The sequence below is a fragment of the Eublepharis macularius genome, chromosome 9, assembly GCF_028583425.1.
Source record: "Eublepharis macularius isolate TG4126 chromosome 9, MPM_Emac_v1.0, whole genome shotgun sequence".
NCBI classification, from domain to species: domain Eukaryota; kingdom Metazoa; phylum Chordata; class Lepidosauria; order Squamata; family Eublepharidae; genus Eublepharis; species Eublepharis macularius.
In genome coordinates this window covers 105,031,484-105,045,957 of record NC_072798.1, presented here as the reverse complement: position 1 = coordinate 105,045,957, position 14,474 = coordinate 105,031,484, and the positions used below count along the sequence as shown (strand labels likewise).

Here is a 14,474-nt window from a genome sequence, read left to right as displayed (position 1 = left end):
TAAGAAGGGGCCACGAGAACTAAGCATTGATTATCACCCTTCCTACCCTCCCTCTCAGGCCCCAACCTTGTGGAACTCTCTGTCTGAGGACACCCGAGCCCGTCAGGATCTTCTATCATTTCAGCGGGCCTGTAAGACGGAGACGTTCCACCAGGCGTATGGTTGAGGCCAGCATGAGATCCTCACTGAGCCTCCCACCGGCCTCCCACTAAGTGTGGGGTTATACAGTGTCCACCGGCCGGCTGCCCAACATATGGGTACAGCACGGGGCTATGTAGTGCCCATTGGTTAGCTGACCCAGGATGGGCAGGAATCTGGAATTGACCCCATCTTGGGACAGTTATTATCTGTTGTTAATGAACTGTTGTTTTAGGAATTGTTTTTAATATTTGTATTATATTTTTATAACTGCTGTACCTCGCCCTGAGCCCACTTGTGGAAAGGGCAGGTTAGAAATGTAATGAATAGTAGTAGTAGTAGTAGTAGTAGTAGTAGTAGTAGTAATCTGCTCAGGTTCACAGAATCAGCATTGCTGTCAGACGGCCATCTAGCCTCTGCTTAAAAACCTCCAAAGAAGGAGAGCCCACCACCTCCCGAGGAATCCTGTTCCACTGGGTTTAGGTGGCACAGTGAATGCAACACAGGAGCGGGCAGTTCTCTCTGAAGGCACACTGCATGGGCCATGCCAACAGTCCACAGCATTACCACCATTTGAGTTGTGTAGTGTGTAAATTCCAGCTTCCAATTATTCAATCTAGGTTCTGGCTATTCAAAAAAAGGAGGGTGCATCATATTCTTTGTTGCATGGAGTGTCTAAAATATACACAGACCAAGTACACCTGTTGCATTAGAGCAATTTATTGTATTCTTGACAAAGAGGGATTCCCAGAGATTGATAAACACAACACAAGTTTATGCACCATTTCACAACTAGTCCCTTGTTGTTTATTAAGAACATAGTAATTTAAAAAATAGCTAAATATGTACATATTAATAAAACTTATATACATAAGATTGAGACACTTTTTTTACCTAAATATGGAATGATTTTCCTAATAAAACCTATAAAAAGACTTCTGAATAAAGTTTGAACAGTAGTCACAGTTAAGTAGACACAAATACAATTGTTTTAAGATTTACAAAAGAAAAGCTGATTTGGTTGGTTAACAGTTACAGTAAGGATACTTTATTTGCAGATTTACCATAAAGAGGGTGGGGAGATTGAGAGGTTCCATTCACAATGAAGCAGCCCCATCAGTCTTTGAGGAAGAAATGCACTTTTAAAGACTGCAGCACATGTTGGATCAAACTTTTCTTCAAGGAAACAGGGCCACATTTCAATAATAAATAGGTCACATTAATTCCAAAATCCCATAACAGAGTTATTGAGCTGTGGAGGAAGTGGTTATGCTGCCTGAGCCAAACACAGGGTTTTTTTATAGCACAGTCCCTTGGTGTGCTTGCGATGACTACCTATGAAATGCTCAGTTCTTATCCATTCATTAACAAACACGACTACAGTAGCTTTACACTCAAAAGCCTGGTTATTCTAAGATAAGAGGTCTGCACAGGCCGTCTCTGTTTCAAATGCTATCTGTGAGGTTTCAGTGTGTTAAGTGTAAAGATCAGTGTATGTAGATTTATGCTCTCGACAAATTTCCCATTTAAAAACAGAAACAAATTGAAACTATTAAGTGGTGGGGGAGAGATTGCTTGCGTTACATTAAGGAATGGAAAAGGAAATGGATATAACGATGACAACTGCAGACCCTTTGAAAGAAATTAAACTCAACACTGCTAGCAAATGACTAAGTACTTACTTAAAAATTCAAAAACAAAAACCTGGTAATACCTTTTCCTTGGCTTTTGTTTTTGGATTTTGCTACAGACTGATGTGGCCATCTATGTCTTTCCTCGTTTGTTTTGTAAGGTGGGACACACTTAGGACTACATGGCACGAATTTTGCATCTTGGTTTTTCTCAGAACTACCCTTTGTCATAGGGCAAATATCAGACTGGGGCATGCCAACAGTGCGTGTGGACTTTGGCAAAGAGGCCTTTTGGACATCGACTTATTTTCAGAAATGGTGTGGGATGAAGGTGTGGGGGGGGATAACTGGCATATCCTTGACCATTATAAGCACCCCCCTTTCCTCCTTGGCCGTGTTTACTCACAGGGATGGGCCCCGACACTCACCGGGCTGTGGATTGTCATTGCAAGGGCAACGGAGAGGGCACATGCAGTTAGTAACTCCGTAAGTAGGTCCGTATGCATGGAAACTCAAAATGCAGGACCCTTCCCCCTCCTCAAAGGAAAGCTTGCAGAAATCCAGAGCATGTGCTCCCAAGGCCAGCAAGTGCGCCCCCTCCCTCCATTACATGTAAGCAGCATGTAAAAGCCACATTGGTCAGGGAGATGGTGCACTAAAACTTCTGTGGCGCCTGGTGTATCGGGGGTGCTGGAGAGGTTCCTGAAGGTAAGGGGCTACTCGGGTGGCTATTTATATACCCTCCTCACTCTGTTCCTCTTCTCAATGGACTGTCCCAGCATCCACTAAGGAATTAGGCATGAGAGAATACGAACACATGAAAACTAACCTCTACCCCTCAAACCTCCAACATGTATGCTTTTATTGATTAAAATATTTATAGTCCTCCTTCCCTCATGGCTCAAGGTGACTTACAAATCATTGCTCAGATTTGTTATAACATGAAAGTCTCGTGGAGTTTTTATTGACAGCATTTTGTTCTTGAAATAACTTTGTTTGGACTTACTAGGCAGAGCTGCCAAGCTGAACGCCGGGGGCAGTGGAGAGGGTTCAACCAAGGGCTCTGCCAAGTCAAATGTCTAAAAAACCTTAGTGTCAAACAAAAGCCACTTCACACTCACAAAATACTTGCTCTGGCCTGGACACCAGGCAACACAGATGGACTGATGACGGGGGTTCTTATAGCTTTCATGTACACTGAGGTTTCATTCTGGTAAGAACATTTGGAAATTCACCATCTTTACCCAATGAGAGGAATCGTAAGTGGTTGTGTGTGCATCCTAGAACACATCAGAATGAATGGATTCACTAAAACTTAGTAGTTTCTTGTTCCTGTATAAAAGGGGAAAGGTCGTCCTTCAGAGCTCCCCCTAAGAGGACAAGAGGCTTCCAACTGCATTTATGTCCCTCTATTTAAGTGAAGATGAAATAAATAGCCAGCATGCACACACTGATGTGGGAAAACACAATCATAAAGGCAAAATTTGTTCTATTACAGTGGTTACCAGACTAAGTGCACACTATTCTTGCTGCTGAACACAACTATTTTGGTTAAAATAAAGGAATCAGTTTGGTTGCTTTTGGTTGCTTTGTTATCTCCGGTTACAGAAGCATGAAAAGAACACAAGATTGAGGCCATTGTGGAGTAGAATATGGATACTGAAGTAGTTTGAAGAGGTTGCTGGTTTCCTACTCAGACTTAAAGATGGAGACGCCGCTAATGAAACACTGGTGCAGAATGTGTGGCTTCAAATAGGCTACCTGGAAAAGAGAAGTTAAGACTTTAAATTAGATTTCAAGGAATAACTGTATATTTTAACCTATGATTTGAACCTTAAGGAATTAACTGCCAAACAGCCCATGCTTCCAATCAGAGTATCTAGGTGTTGGAGCCAGTTAGTTGAGGAAACGTAATTGCAATGCTTGCAAAGATGTGGAGCGTTTGCAGTAAAACGAAAGACAAAGAAAGGTAAAGTATGTCTAGTACTCTTGGTGAAAGCAGTAGTAGTATGGCAAAGTCATTTTGCAGAAGACCAGGAGCTGCCTGGAGAAACACGGATATCTGAAGGAGGAAGGTGAACTCTCAAAAGGTCACAGCAGGGCCCTGCACCACAGTCACGGCCCCTGAAATGGCACTAACTCTCCGAGGCACAGCATCACAAGAGTGCCCTGGGAAGAACAGAGCACGGAAAGCACGACAATACTGCACATACGCTCTGTCTAGGAAAGAAGAAAACAAATCTGTGTATCCCTTGAAGTGTGAAACTTAAACCAAAGTCCAAATTCTGCCAAGGTGTCACATACAGGTATGTAAGGACACAGAAGTGCAATTGTGAAGGTGAAAACACTGAACAATCTTAGTAAAATGTGGGTCAACTAAGACTGAAAAGGCAAAGGAAACTCTTTTTCAACTAGTAGGACAAAAAGGGGGTTGCCCTGGAAAGGGTCATTAACCAACCAGCAACAGAGCAGAGAGAAAAAAACCCCTATATTGCAGCCTCAAGTGGGATACCCTAGTTGCCGTGCATTTTGTAAACATCCAAGGTGCTGGGATTCTGCCGCCAGCAGCCTGCACCCCCAACAGCAGAGGGACTCTCTGCAGGAAGGGTAGAGATGTGTGCGGATAAGACAGCCAAGCACAACGGTAAAGACCGCAGTGCTCAACATTTGATGACCTGGACCTAAAACAGGCTTTTCCACGTGTCCTCCTTTAACAAGTAAGGAGCATTCAAGAATAACACCTTTTTCTGTCTCAAGGGAAATACTGAACTGAATAGCTCAGTTAATGGGAGGACAAATGACCTCTCCGGAGATGAGAAGCTGGGGAAGACCGTGGGTCTTCTGAGCCCTCAAGGCAACACAGATGTGAAAAAGAATTGTACGAAATCTGTGAGTGGTGGACAAGGCAGCAGACCACTGAAGTTTTACTTTCTCTTGTAGTGTAAATCACCAATGGAGACAGACGAATGTAAAGGATTCAACAGCAAGCCTGTTTCTCCCCACAGAGTGTTGTCAATCTGGACTGAAGAATTCAGTCTCTGTGTGATGTCACAGTAACAGCCACTACTTTTTTAAAAACACTAAATCCTAGCATGGACCTAGGGGAGTCCATCTCCAGATTAAAGGAACAGACATGTCATATACTCTACCGTTGCAGGCTGTGAAAGATACAGATAACTGAAAGAGTAAGCTGAACTTACAAAGGTTCACATCAAATAAAAGTTAGTCCTTCGCGACTAACCAAGACAAAGATGCAATCTGCCGTTGGAGATGTTCAGTGGTCTCAACTGTAACACTTTGGCCAATACCCTTTGTGCCTCAATGTGGGATTAAGATGTATTTCATGCTCCCTTCAAAGGGAACAGTAAAAGGATCATAATGGCCTGTTAGTTAGCAGCTTAAAGGAAAAACTGCAGCAAGGGAATTCCATTTCCCACATAGGCCAACAATTGATAACATTCACACTCTACAGTCACTGAATTAGAGATGAAATGCTATTTAATCTGCAGGCCATCAAAAACAATAAGGACAGGGCTTTTTTTCAGACGGAAACCGGTGGGACGGTGTTCCTGCAGCTCTCCAAAATGATCATGTGCTTCGGGAAACCCGACGTGGAAAAAAGTCAGGGTTTAAATGCCCCTTTCCGTGTTGCTTCGAAGCAGCATGGAAAGGGGTACTTAAACCCTGCTGGCTCGCCTCAGCTGCCTGGCAGGGAAGTCCTTGCCAAGCAGCTGAAGCCCGGGGGTTTAAAATTTAAAGAGCCCCTTGCCGGAGCCCTGTGCGATGATGTCACTTCCCGGAAGTGATGTCATCGTGTGGTCTCAGGAGCGCACGTGTGCTAAGCGCATGCACGTGTAGTGGCAGCGTAACCACCTCCTGCGGGGAGTTGCCCCAGGTTCTGGCAACCGCTACCCTGAGTTCCACCACCTGTTTCCTCAGGAAAAAAAGCCCATGATGACCACCAGAATGAAGTATAAATCTGCTAAAGGATTGCAATAGAGGTCGTGAAAACAGGCAATTTAATGAAAGGACTTCTTGTCCCGGGGGCACCCTTTTTGAGTAGAAATGTACAATGTCTTTTAAAAGAGGGCTTTGCAGTTTATCTAAAGCCCGTCTTTCAGCCACAATGTTGACTCAAAGTGGTGATATCATTTTATACTTTTCCATTCCTTCCATTCCTTCCTTTTCCTTGATATCATTTTATACTTTTCCATTCCTTCCAATCCTGGAAAGCAGGCCAGGCTGAAAGACTGCAATGGGACCAAGGTCACAAGCAAGCCTTCCAGGCACCATGGCATTTGGATATGGATTTCCCAGCCCCCAGCCCTAGAGGACTTCCACTGCTCACTTAATCCCCAGGGCCTCACGCTCCACCATCATGTAACCTTTCTCTGAGGATTGTCGTTTCTTGCTCAGGAACAGGACGGGGACCTCTTGCCCTTCCTGCGCTTGGGCCAGGGCAGCTCCAAGGCTGGTTTCAAACATGTCCGTATATAATAGGAATGGCCGCTCAAAGTCAGAGTTCCATAGAGCTCTGCTCTGCATCAAGGCCATCTGGTGGTTGTGGAAGGCTTGCAGAATACCAGGACAGAATACCTGCCAAACGGCAGGTTTCTTTTCCCTTCTTGTGCCACTTCTTTAAGAGATTCAAATGGGGTCCCTCTCTGGGGCATACCTTTTCCAAGGCAGTCTGTTGCGGGGGGATTTTAGTTGTGAAATGTGGAATAAAGTGACTATAGTATCCCAGTAGGCTGAGGAAGTGCTGCACTTGTCTCTTGGTGGTCAGTCAGGAGTGTCGGTAATGGAGGACACCTTCTGGGATGGGGGCCATAGATGTCCCTCTTCCTTCACAAACTGCAAGTACTGAAGTTCCTGGAACCCAATCCAGCTTTTCGCAGGACTGGCCTTCAGTCCTGCATGCTCTAATGCTGATAAGAACACTTTGAGGTGCTCGAGTTTGGAGGCCCAGTCTGCACTAAACATGTAAACCTATGCAAAGGATCAACACCCTGTCAGGTAAGGGGGCCAGTGGGACTCATGGGGGGGCCTGTGAGGAGGTCTTTTGGCAGACAGGGCACGACTGGACATCTGCCACCACTGAAGGCCAAAAGAAATGGCCTAAGACTTTGGCTAGGGTCTTTGTGGTGCCTTGGTGCCCGATCCAGGCATGCTTGTGGGCAACCATGCTAGCTGCTACCAAAGGCTAATTTGGAGAGAAGCTCAGATCATGCATAGATTCAGCAGGCAGCCTCCTCTATGGATGAATATTTGAGAGCCAGTTTGGTGTAGTGGTTAAGAGCACGGGACTCTAATCTGGAGAGCCGGGTTTGATTCCCCACTCCTCCACTTGAAGCCAGCTGGGGGACCTTGGGCGAGTCACAGTTCTCTGGAGCTCTCTCAGCCCCACCCACCTCACAGGGTGATTGTTGTGGGGTAATAATAACATACTTTGTAAACTGCTCTGAGTGGGCATTAAGTTGTCCTGAAGGGCGGTATATAAATCGAATGTTATTATTATTATTATTATTACATGTTGTAATTTGATTCATTGCAGCAAATAAGCAGTTTCCCGATGGCACATGTATACGCCATGACACCCATACTGGGAATTACAATCCTAGACTAAAACAAGAATAAGGCTGCTTATTCCTGTAGTATTTTTAGATTTCCTGTGATAACAATGTATTCCCTTACAGGAACAAATGTAGCCATGTTATACTGACAACTTACTAAAACTCTTCAGAAATTATGAAAGATTTGCAGTTCATTTGCAATAGAAACACTTCTCTTTATGCAGAACCCAGGGAGAGTGGGTATTATACTGGCACCCAGGTTCATTCCTAGTCAAATGGAGAATCTGTAGAACTTTCAGGCAGGGGGAAAAAAGGGGGAAATAAATGTGTGGTTTCATTAATTTGTTGGTATTTTCCTTTTAAGGTTTTTAATATATGTAAATAGGAGGATAAATTACAGTCTGTGAGCAACTTTGAAACTCATTTCAAATACCCAGCTTGAGACATCTGATTATCAGGAAGAGAGCTGCGATAAACATGCTTTTTTTAAAAAAAAAAGTTCTTGCAGATGTACAAATATAAAAGTCAATCAACCTCAGGCCAGAGCTGTTCCTGTACGCATATGAAAGCGGCTACTGCTGCCGCGTGGAATGACGGGATAGGATCTGTTTTATGCACCTCTAACAACTGGATTCAGAAGTGGCAGCATTTTAGTAGTGGATAAAATTAAAACCTAACATTTAACTTAAAATTATGTAAAGCACTGGTGCTAACGGTAACACTCAGATTGCAATCCTTATTCCTTTGGGAATAAGTTTCCCTGGACTGTGAGGTTTACTTCTGAGTAAACATGCATGGCATTGGGCTGTTGGGTAGAAACAGGAAAGGACATGATCCTGCAATTGCCAGGTATGTCCTTGGCAGGATTCTTGAATAAGAACTACTAGAAAGTTTCCAGAAAATATGAGATGCACAGATCAGAGAAAGGGAACCAGCTACTAACATCCATCAGATAAATTTCACATACTTTCTACCACAACAAAACAAATATGATGACGATTCATAAGAATGGGCAAATTGTCTTGGTAGATCCGACCGAAGTCTATCTAGCCCAGTGCTCTGTCCAACAGCAGCCACCTAGAATGTAATCTATTTATTTAAAACAATTATATGCTTCCACAGAGACTAGGGTATACACACCAAAAACATTTGGTTGAACTGGATTCGGGTTCCAAGGATAGTTCCAAGGATAGTAAAAAAACAAAAAAAAAACAAAGGTATCCCTGAAATCTGGGTCAGATTCTCTAATCCAGTTAGAAAATCCTGAATTTATCTGGCCCTTATGGGGGGGGGGGGGCTAGGAGGGCATTTATCAAGGAAACTCCACCAAATTCGCCAAGGACCTATTCCTTCCTGTCCACTAAGCATCTGCCAAGTTTCAGGAAGACTGGATTCCAGGATCCAATTCTACGGTCCCCTGAACAAGTCGCTCCCAGTCTCCGTAGTCTCCTATGGGGGAAACATTTCCAAGGCTTCCAGGCATGGAAACCTTAAGCCAAGGCAACCCCTGGCCAAAAGCTAGTTCCTTTTTTTTTTTTGAAAAGTTTTTTATTGGGTTAGAATATTATTATTTTTACATTACATTCAATTTTCCCCAAATTTTTCATTTCTAACCCCCTCCCTTTCCCCCCTTTTGTTGACTTCCAACAGCTTTCCCCCCCTCTGTCCCTTTTCCCTTACTTCTATTAAATTCCTCTGTCTAAAACAGATATACATTCTCCATTATATTAAGCAGTACATCTTTAACTCCTTTACTTATTATACACCCAAACTGTACGTCTTTGGATAAACAATTTATCCCATTTTCCAGTTTTAAATATTTCTATATATCGTAAACCTATATATCATAAACCATAAAGATTTCCCACATTTAAATCAAACAAATCAAACAATTTGATTTGTTCTCTATATATTACTCATTTCATCTTTTTATGGTAATTCTATATAGCTCATCACATAGTCAGTCAATTTAACTCTTCTGTACATTCAGTTTGGTGCATATAAATCTTATCAAAGAAAGAAAATATTGTTAGTTACTCAATCCTCATGTTTAAACCTTATCATTAATTATTCTCTATCAATGTTCTATCAGTTAGCCTATACATGTCTATATATATATCAATCTATTAATCTAACTGCTTATAAATTCACATTTCTCTTCCTCCCCCGGTAAAGTCACCCCTCTCTTTTATACTTTTATTATACTTCAGTAGTTCTCAAACTGCCACAGTTTTCCTCCCACCTCCCATTTCTTCTCCAGATATTGTTTCAGCTTCTCCCAGTCCGTGTTAAACTGCCCTGAGTCCAGATCTCTCAGTTTTCTTGTCATCTTGTCCATTTCAGCCATATACAGCAATTTGTAGATCCAATCTTCAATAGTTGGCACTTCTTGTACTTTCCATTTTTGCGCATACAAAAGTCTAGCTGCTGCTGTCATATAAAATATCAACGTCCTATGATGGGCTGGAATTCCCTCCATTCCCAAGTTTAGTAGCAGGAGTTCTGGGTTCTTATTTATTTGAAACTGTAAAATTTCACTCATTTCTCTTATTATTTCCCCCCAGTACTGCCTAGCTACCTCACACGACCACCACATGTGGTAGAGGGAGCCCTCATGTTTCTTACATTTCCAGCATTTATTAGAAGTATTCGAATTCCCTAGCGCAATCTTCTTTGGTGTCATGTACCAACGATATATCATTTTGTAAATGTTCTCTTTAATATTAGTACAAGTCGTTATCTTCATTGTAGTTTTCCACAAGTATTCCCATGCCTCCATTGTTATTTCTTTATTGAAATTTATAGCCCATTTCACCATCTGTGTTTTAACTGTCTCATCCTCAGTATACCATTTCAACAGTACTTGGTATACCTTAGATATTCTTTTCTTGTCTTCTTTAAGAAGGGTCTGCTCTAGTTCCGAGTTCTCTGTTCGTATGCCCCCTTTTGCAAAGTCCGAATTGTATAAGTCTCTAATCTGTCTATACTGGAACCAATCATAGTTAGGTGATAGTTCCTCTTGCGTCTTTATTCTAAGTTTAGATACTTCAATTTTAGTTATTTCTTTGTACGTTAAACATTGTTGTTCATTGTCAACAGCTCTCGGGTCTATCACCTCATATGGAACCACCCACAAAGGGGTTCCTTCTTGTAGATAAATTCTGTACTTCTTCCAGATTGTATATAAACTTCTCCTTACAAAATGATGCAGGAACATCGAGTTGACCTTCACTTTGTCATGCCATAGGTATGCGTGCCATCCAAAAATTTTTTTATATCCCTCTAGGGCTAGTAGTTTCTTATTCTTTAATGTCATCCACTCTTTTAGCCAAACTAGGCAGATTGCATCATGATAAAGTCTCAGGTTGGGCAGTTGCATTCCGCCTCTTTCCTTTGCATCTTGTAAAACTTTTACTTTCACTCGAGGCTTCTTGCCTGCCCAAACAAAATCTGATATTTTCCTCTGCCATTTTTCAAATTGTTTAGAGTCTCTGATGATTGGTATTGTCTGTAGCAAAAACATTACTCTTGGTAACACATTCATCTTAACTGCTGCAATCCTGCCCAACCATGACAAGTTCAATCTATTCCATTTGATCAAGTCTCTCTCTATCTGAGTCCATAATTTTTCATAATTATTCTTGAACAAATCTATATTTTTTGCAGTCAGCTCAACTCCCAAGTATTTCACCTTACTGGTTACTTCACAATCCGTTGTTTCCATTAACAATTGTTGTTTCTGCTTAGTCATGTTTTTGCATAATATCTTTGACTTCTTTTTGTTAATGAAGAAACCTGCCAAGTCTCCAAACTCCTTGATCTTATCTATCACTTTTGGCATGTTCTCCAGTGGGTCTTCTACAATTAACATTATGTCATCTGCAAATGCTCTGACCTTATATGAATAGTCCTTTATTTTTATTCCTCGTATTTCCTCATCTTGTCGTATTTGTATCATCAGAATCTCCAATACTAAAATGAACAACAATGGAGATAACGGGCAACCTTGTCTTGTTCCTTTACTAATCGTCAATTTCTTGGTCAGTTCATCATTCACTACAATTGCTGCAGTCTGGTCTCTATAAATTTCCTTAATTGCTTTGACAAATCTTTCTCCCAGTTGTAGCTTTTCCATAGTGGCAAACATAAAGTCCCAGTTTAAATTGTCAAACGCTTTTTCAGCGTCTACAAAGAAGAAACCAACCTCTTTGTCACAACGCTTGTCATAATATTCAATAGCATTGATCACTGTCCTTAAATTGTCTCTTATTTGCCTGTCTGGCAAAAAGCCTGCTTGTTCCTCCTCTATAACTTCCGAGAGCCACCCCTTCAATCTCTCCGCCAATATCTTCGCAAAAATTTTATAATCATTGTTAAGTAATGATATAGGTCTGTAATTTTTCACGTTGGTCAGGTCTTGGCCCTCTTTTGGGATCAATGATATATTCGCTTCACTCCAAGTATCTGGAATCCTTTGATCCCTAAAAACTCCATTCATCACCTCTTTTAGGAATGGTGCCAGTTCATTGGCCATTGTCTTATAAAATTTAGCCGTAAGTCCATCTGGCCCTGGCGCCTTTCCTAGATTTGCGGATTGTATTGCCTTACTTATTTCCTCATCAGTTACTTCACTGTTCAACTTATTTCTCCAAGCTTCCGAGATTTCTGGAAGTTTGGTTTTCTCCAGATATGATGCTATTGATTCTTTGTTTACTTCTTTTTTATTATACAGCTTAGCATAAAATTTATAAAAGGCTCTACTAATGGTAGTCTGCTCCAAGTACGTTTTATTTTCTTCACAGATTTTATTTATTATTTTCTTTTCCCTTTTCTTCTTCAATTGCCATGCCAAATATTTCCCAGGTTTATTAGCACCCTCAAACACTTTTTGATTCAGTCTTTTAAGGTTCCACTCCAATTCTTTATTACTCATTGCTGTTAACTGTTCTTGAAGAATTTTAATTTCCTGGTATATTTTCTTTTTTCCTGGTCTCTTTTTTAACTGTGCTTCTTTGGCTTTTATTTTCTCCTCAATCTCTTGTCTTTTCTCCTCTTTCTTTTTCCTTGCTCTACCATTTAAGTCCATTAGTATGCCCCTTACAACCGCCTTATACGCATCCCAAACTTTATTGGTTGGTACTTCTTTATTCACGTTGTATTGTATGAAAAACTTTGTCTCTCTTCTCAATATTTCCATATTCTCTCTTTCCTGTAACAAGTCCTCATTTATTCTCCAGGCTTTCCTTTTTCTCCTTTTTCCAAATTTCCACATAATTGGGTTGTGATCTGAGCCTACCATCGGCATTATTTCTACCTCCTTAGTCCATAACGCTAAGTCTTTTGAGGCCCAGATCATATCAATTCTTGATAATGTAAGATGCCTTGCAGAATAAAAAGTAAACTGTCTGGTTTTAGGATATTCTCTCCTCCATACATCTTCGAGAGTCTCTTGTTGAATCAACTCAAAAAAAAGCTTTGGCAATAGTCCTCTTTTCTTTTGTGCTGTTGTAGTCTTTTTGTCTAGTTCCAAATCTGTCACTCCATTGAAGTCTCCAGCAAGAATTATCTGGTCATATGCAAGATCGTCTAAATGCTTCCTTAAATCCTCAAAGAAGCTTTCCTTTGCACCGTTAGGTGCATAAAGTCCGACTACCAACACTCTCTTTAAATTCCAATTACATTCCACTGCTACAAATCTAGCTTCCACATCTCTCATAACAAATTTTGGCTGTAGCTCCTCTTCTATGTACAACACCACTCCTCTTTTTTTCTTGTTGGAGGCCGCTACAAATTCTTTGCCCAATTTTCCAGATTTTAAGTATTTTACATCCTGTTTTCTAATATGGGTCTCCTGCAAACAAAGAATATCACATTTTTGTTTTAGTAGCCAATGAAAAATATTTTTCCTCTTATTCGGTGAGTTAAGTCCATTTACATTCCAAGATAATACTTTACACTCCATATTCATAGTTTTGTTGGTAAGTCTTTTTCATTGTCCTTAATAAATCGCTCCATCTCCCGCTCAGATCTGATGCGTTTTTTTGCCCCTCCAAACTCAAAGGACACTCCTTCCGGTAGCTCCCATCTGTACCTGATATTCATGTCCTTCAAAGTCTGAATTAGCACTTTATATTTTTTCCGATCCAATAACTCTGATCTGGGCAGTTCCTTCATTATGATGATCGTCTTGCCATCAATCTCCAATGGATCTTGAAACTGTTTTGTCACAATCCTCTCTTTCATGTTTCTAGTTGTAAACTGCACAATCACATCCCTTGGTAGTTTCCTCTGGGTTGCAATTCTCGAGTTCACACGGTACGCCACATCTAGGATAGCCACAACTTCCTCCTCCTCCTTCCCCAGGTACTCAGCCAACACCTCAGTCATCTGTTCTTGCGCTGACTTCCCTTCCACTTCTGGCAGACCACGAAAACGAAGCTGCTTCTCCATGTGTTTAGTTTCTGCAACTGACATCCTCCCCTTCACCAGTCTCATCTCCGTTTGTTGCGTGTCTATTAAATTCTCCATCGCGTCTTCTACTGTTTTAACTCTCTGCTGCGTTCCTTGTAATTCACTACTAATCGTTTCCATACCTTTTTTCACTTCTGACAGCTCCGACTTTACTGTCTGTGTGACCTCTTTAACCTCCTTAATAAGCTCCAATTTCGTGTCTTTAAGTTCTTTAATCATGTCTACAAGTTTTTTGTCCAGATTTTTATCCAGATTTTCTATTGCCGATTGCCACTCTTTTTTCGACATCGTGGGGCTTGCTTTAGCTCGCTCCCACGAATCTGCTCTCTTCCTTAACTCCGTGGCGTATAATTAAACGTTTTTCTTTTTTCAAATGTCCCGATCTTTGCCAAAATTAAATTTTAAAGTGTCCAAAATGTCGGGCGTCTTTTCTCTATGGTTTCTCTATGTTATTGTAATCCAAAATGGCCTACTTCCTCTTCCGCTGAAGCCGCGACCCTTCCCCTTTCAAAAATGGCGATTCCCTACTTCCTGTCCTTCGGCAAGGGCCGCTTCTCTCCAGCCACTCTATTGTTGTTACGCACTTCCTGTCTCCCGTCTTCCCACAGCAGGTCTCGCGATGGTGTCTTTTTCCCACAGCTCCAAAACCACAGGTATTCAA

At 41.4% G+C, this 14,474-nt stretch overlaps 1 protein-coding gene across 1 annotated transcript in view; it reads right to left on the bottom strand.

Moving 5' to 3' along the window:
- Nucleotides 1-842: 842 nt before the first annotated feature.
- BEND7 (BEN domain containing 7) overlaps nt 843-14,474 on the bottom strand; it is a 78,309-nt gene continuing 64,677 nt past the window's right edge. Inside the window, exon 9 of the mRNA XM_054988217.1 lies at nt 843-3,530. Coding sequence (XP_054844192.1) covers nt 3,487-3,530 — 44 coding nt within the window. The 3' untranslated portion in view covers nt 843-3,486. The remainder of the gene's footprint in view (nt 3,531-14,474) is intronic.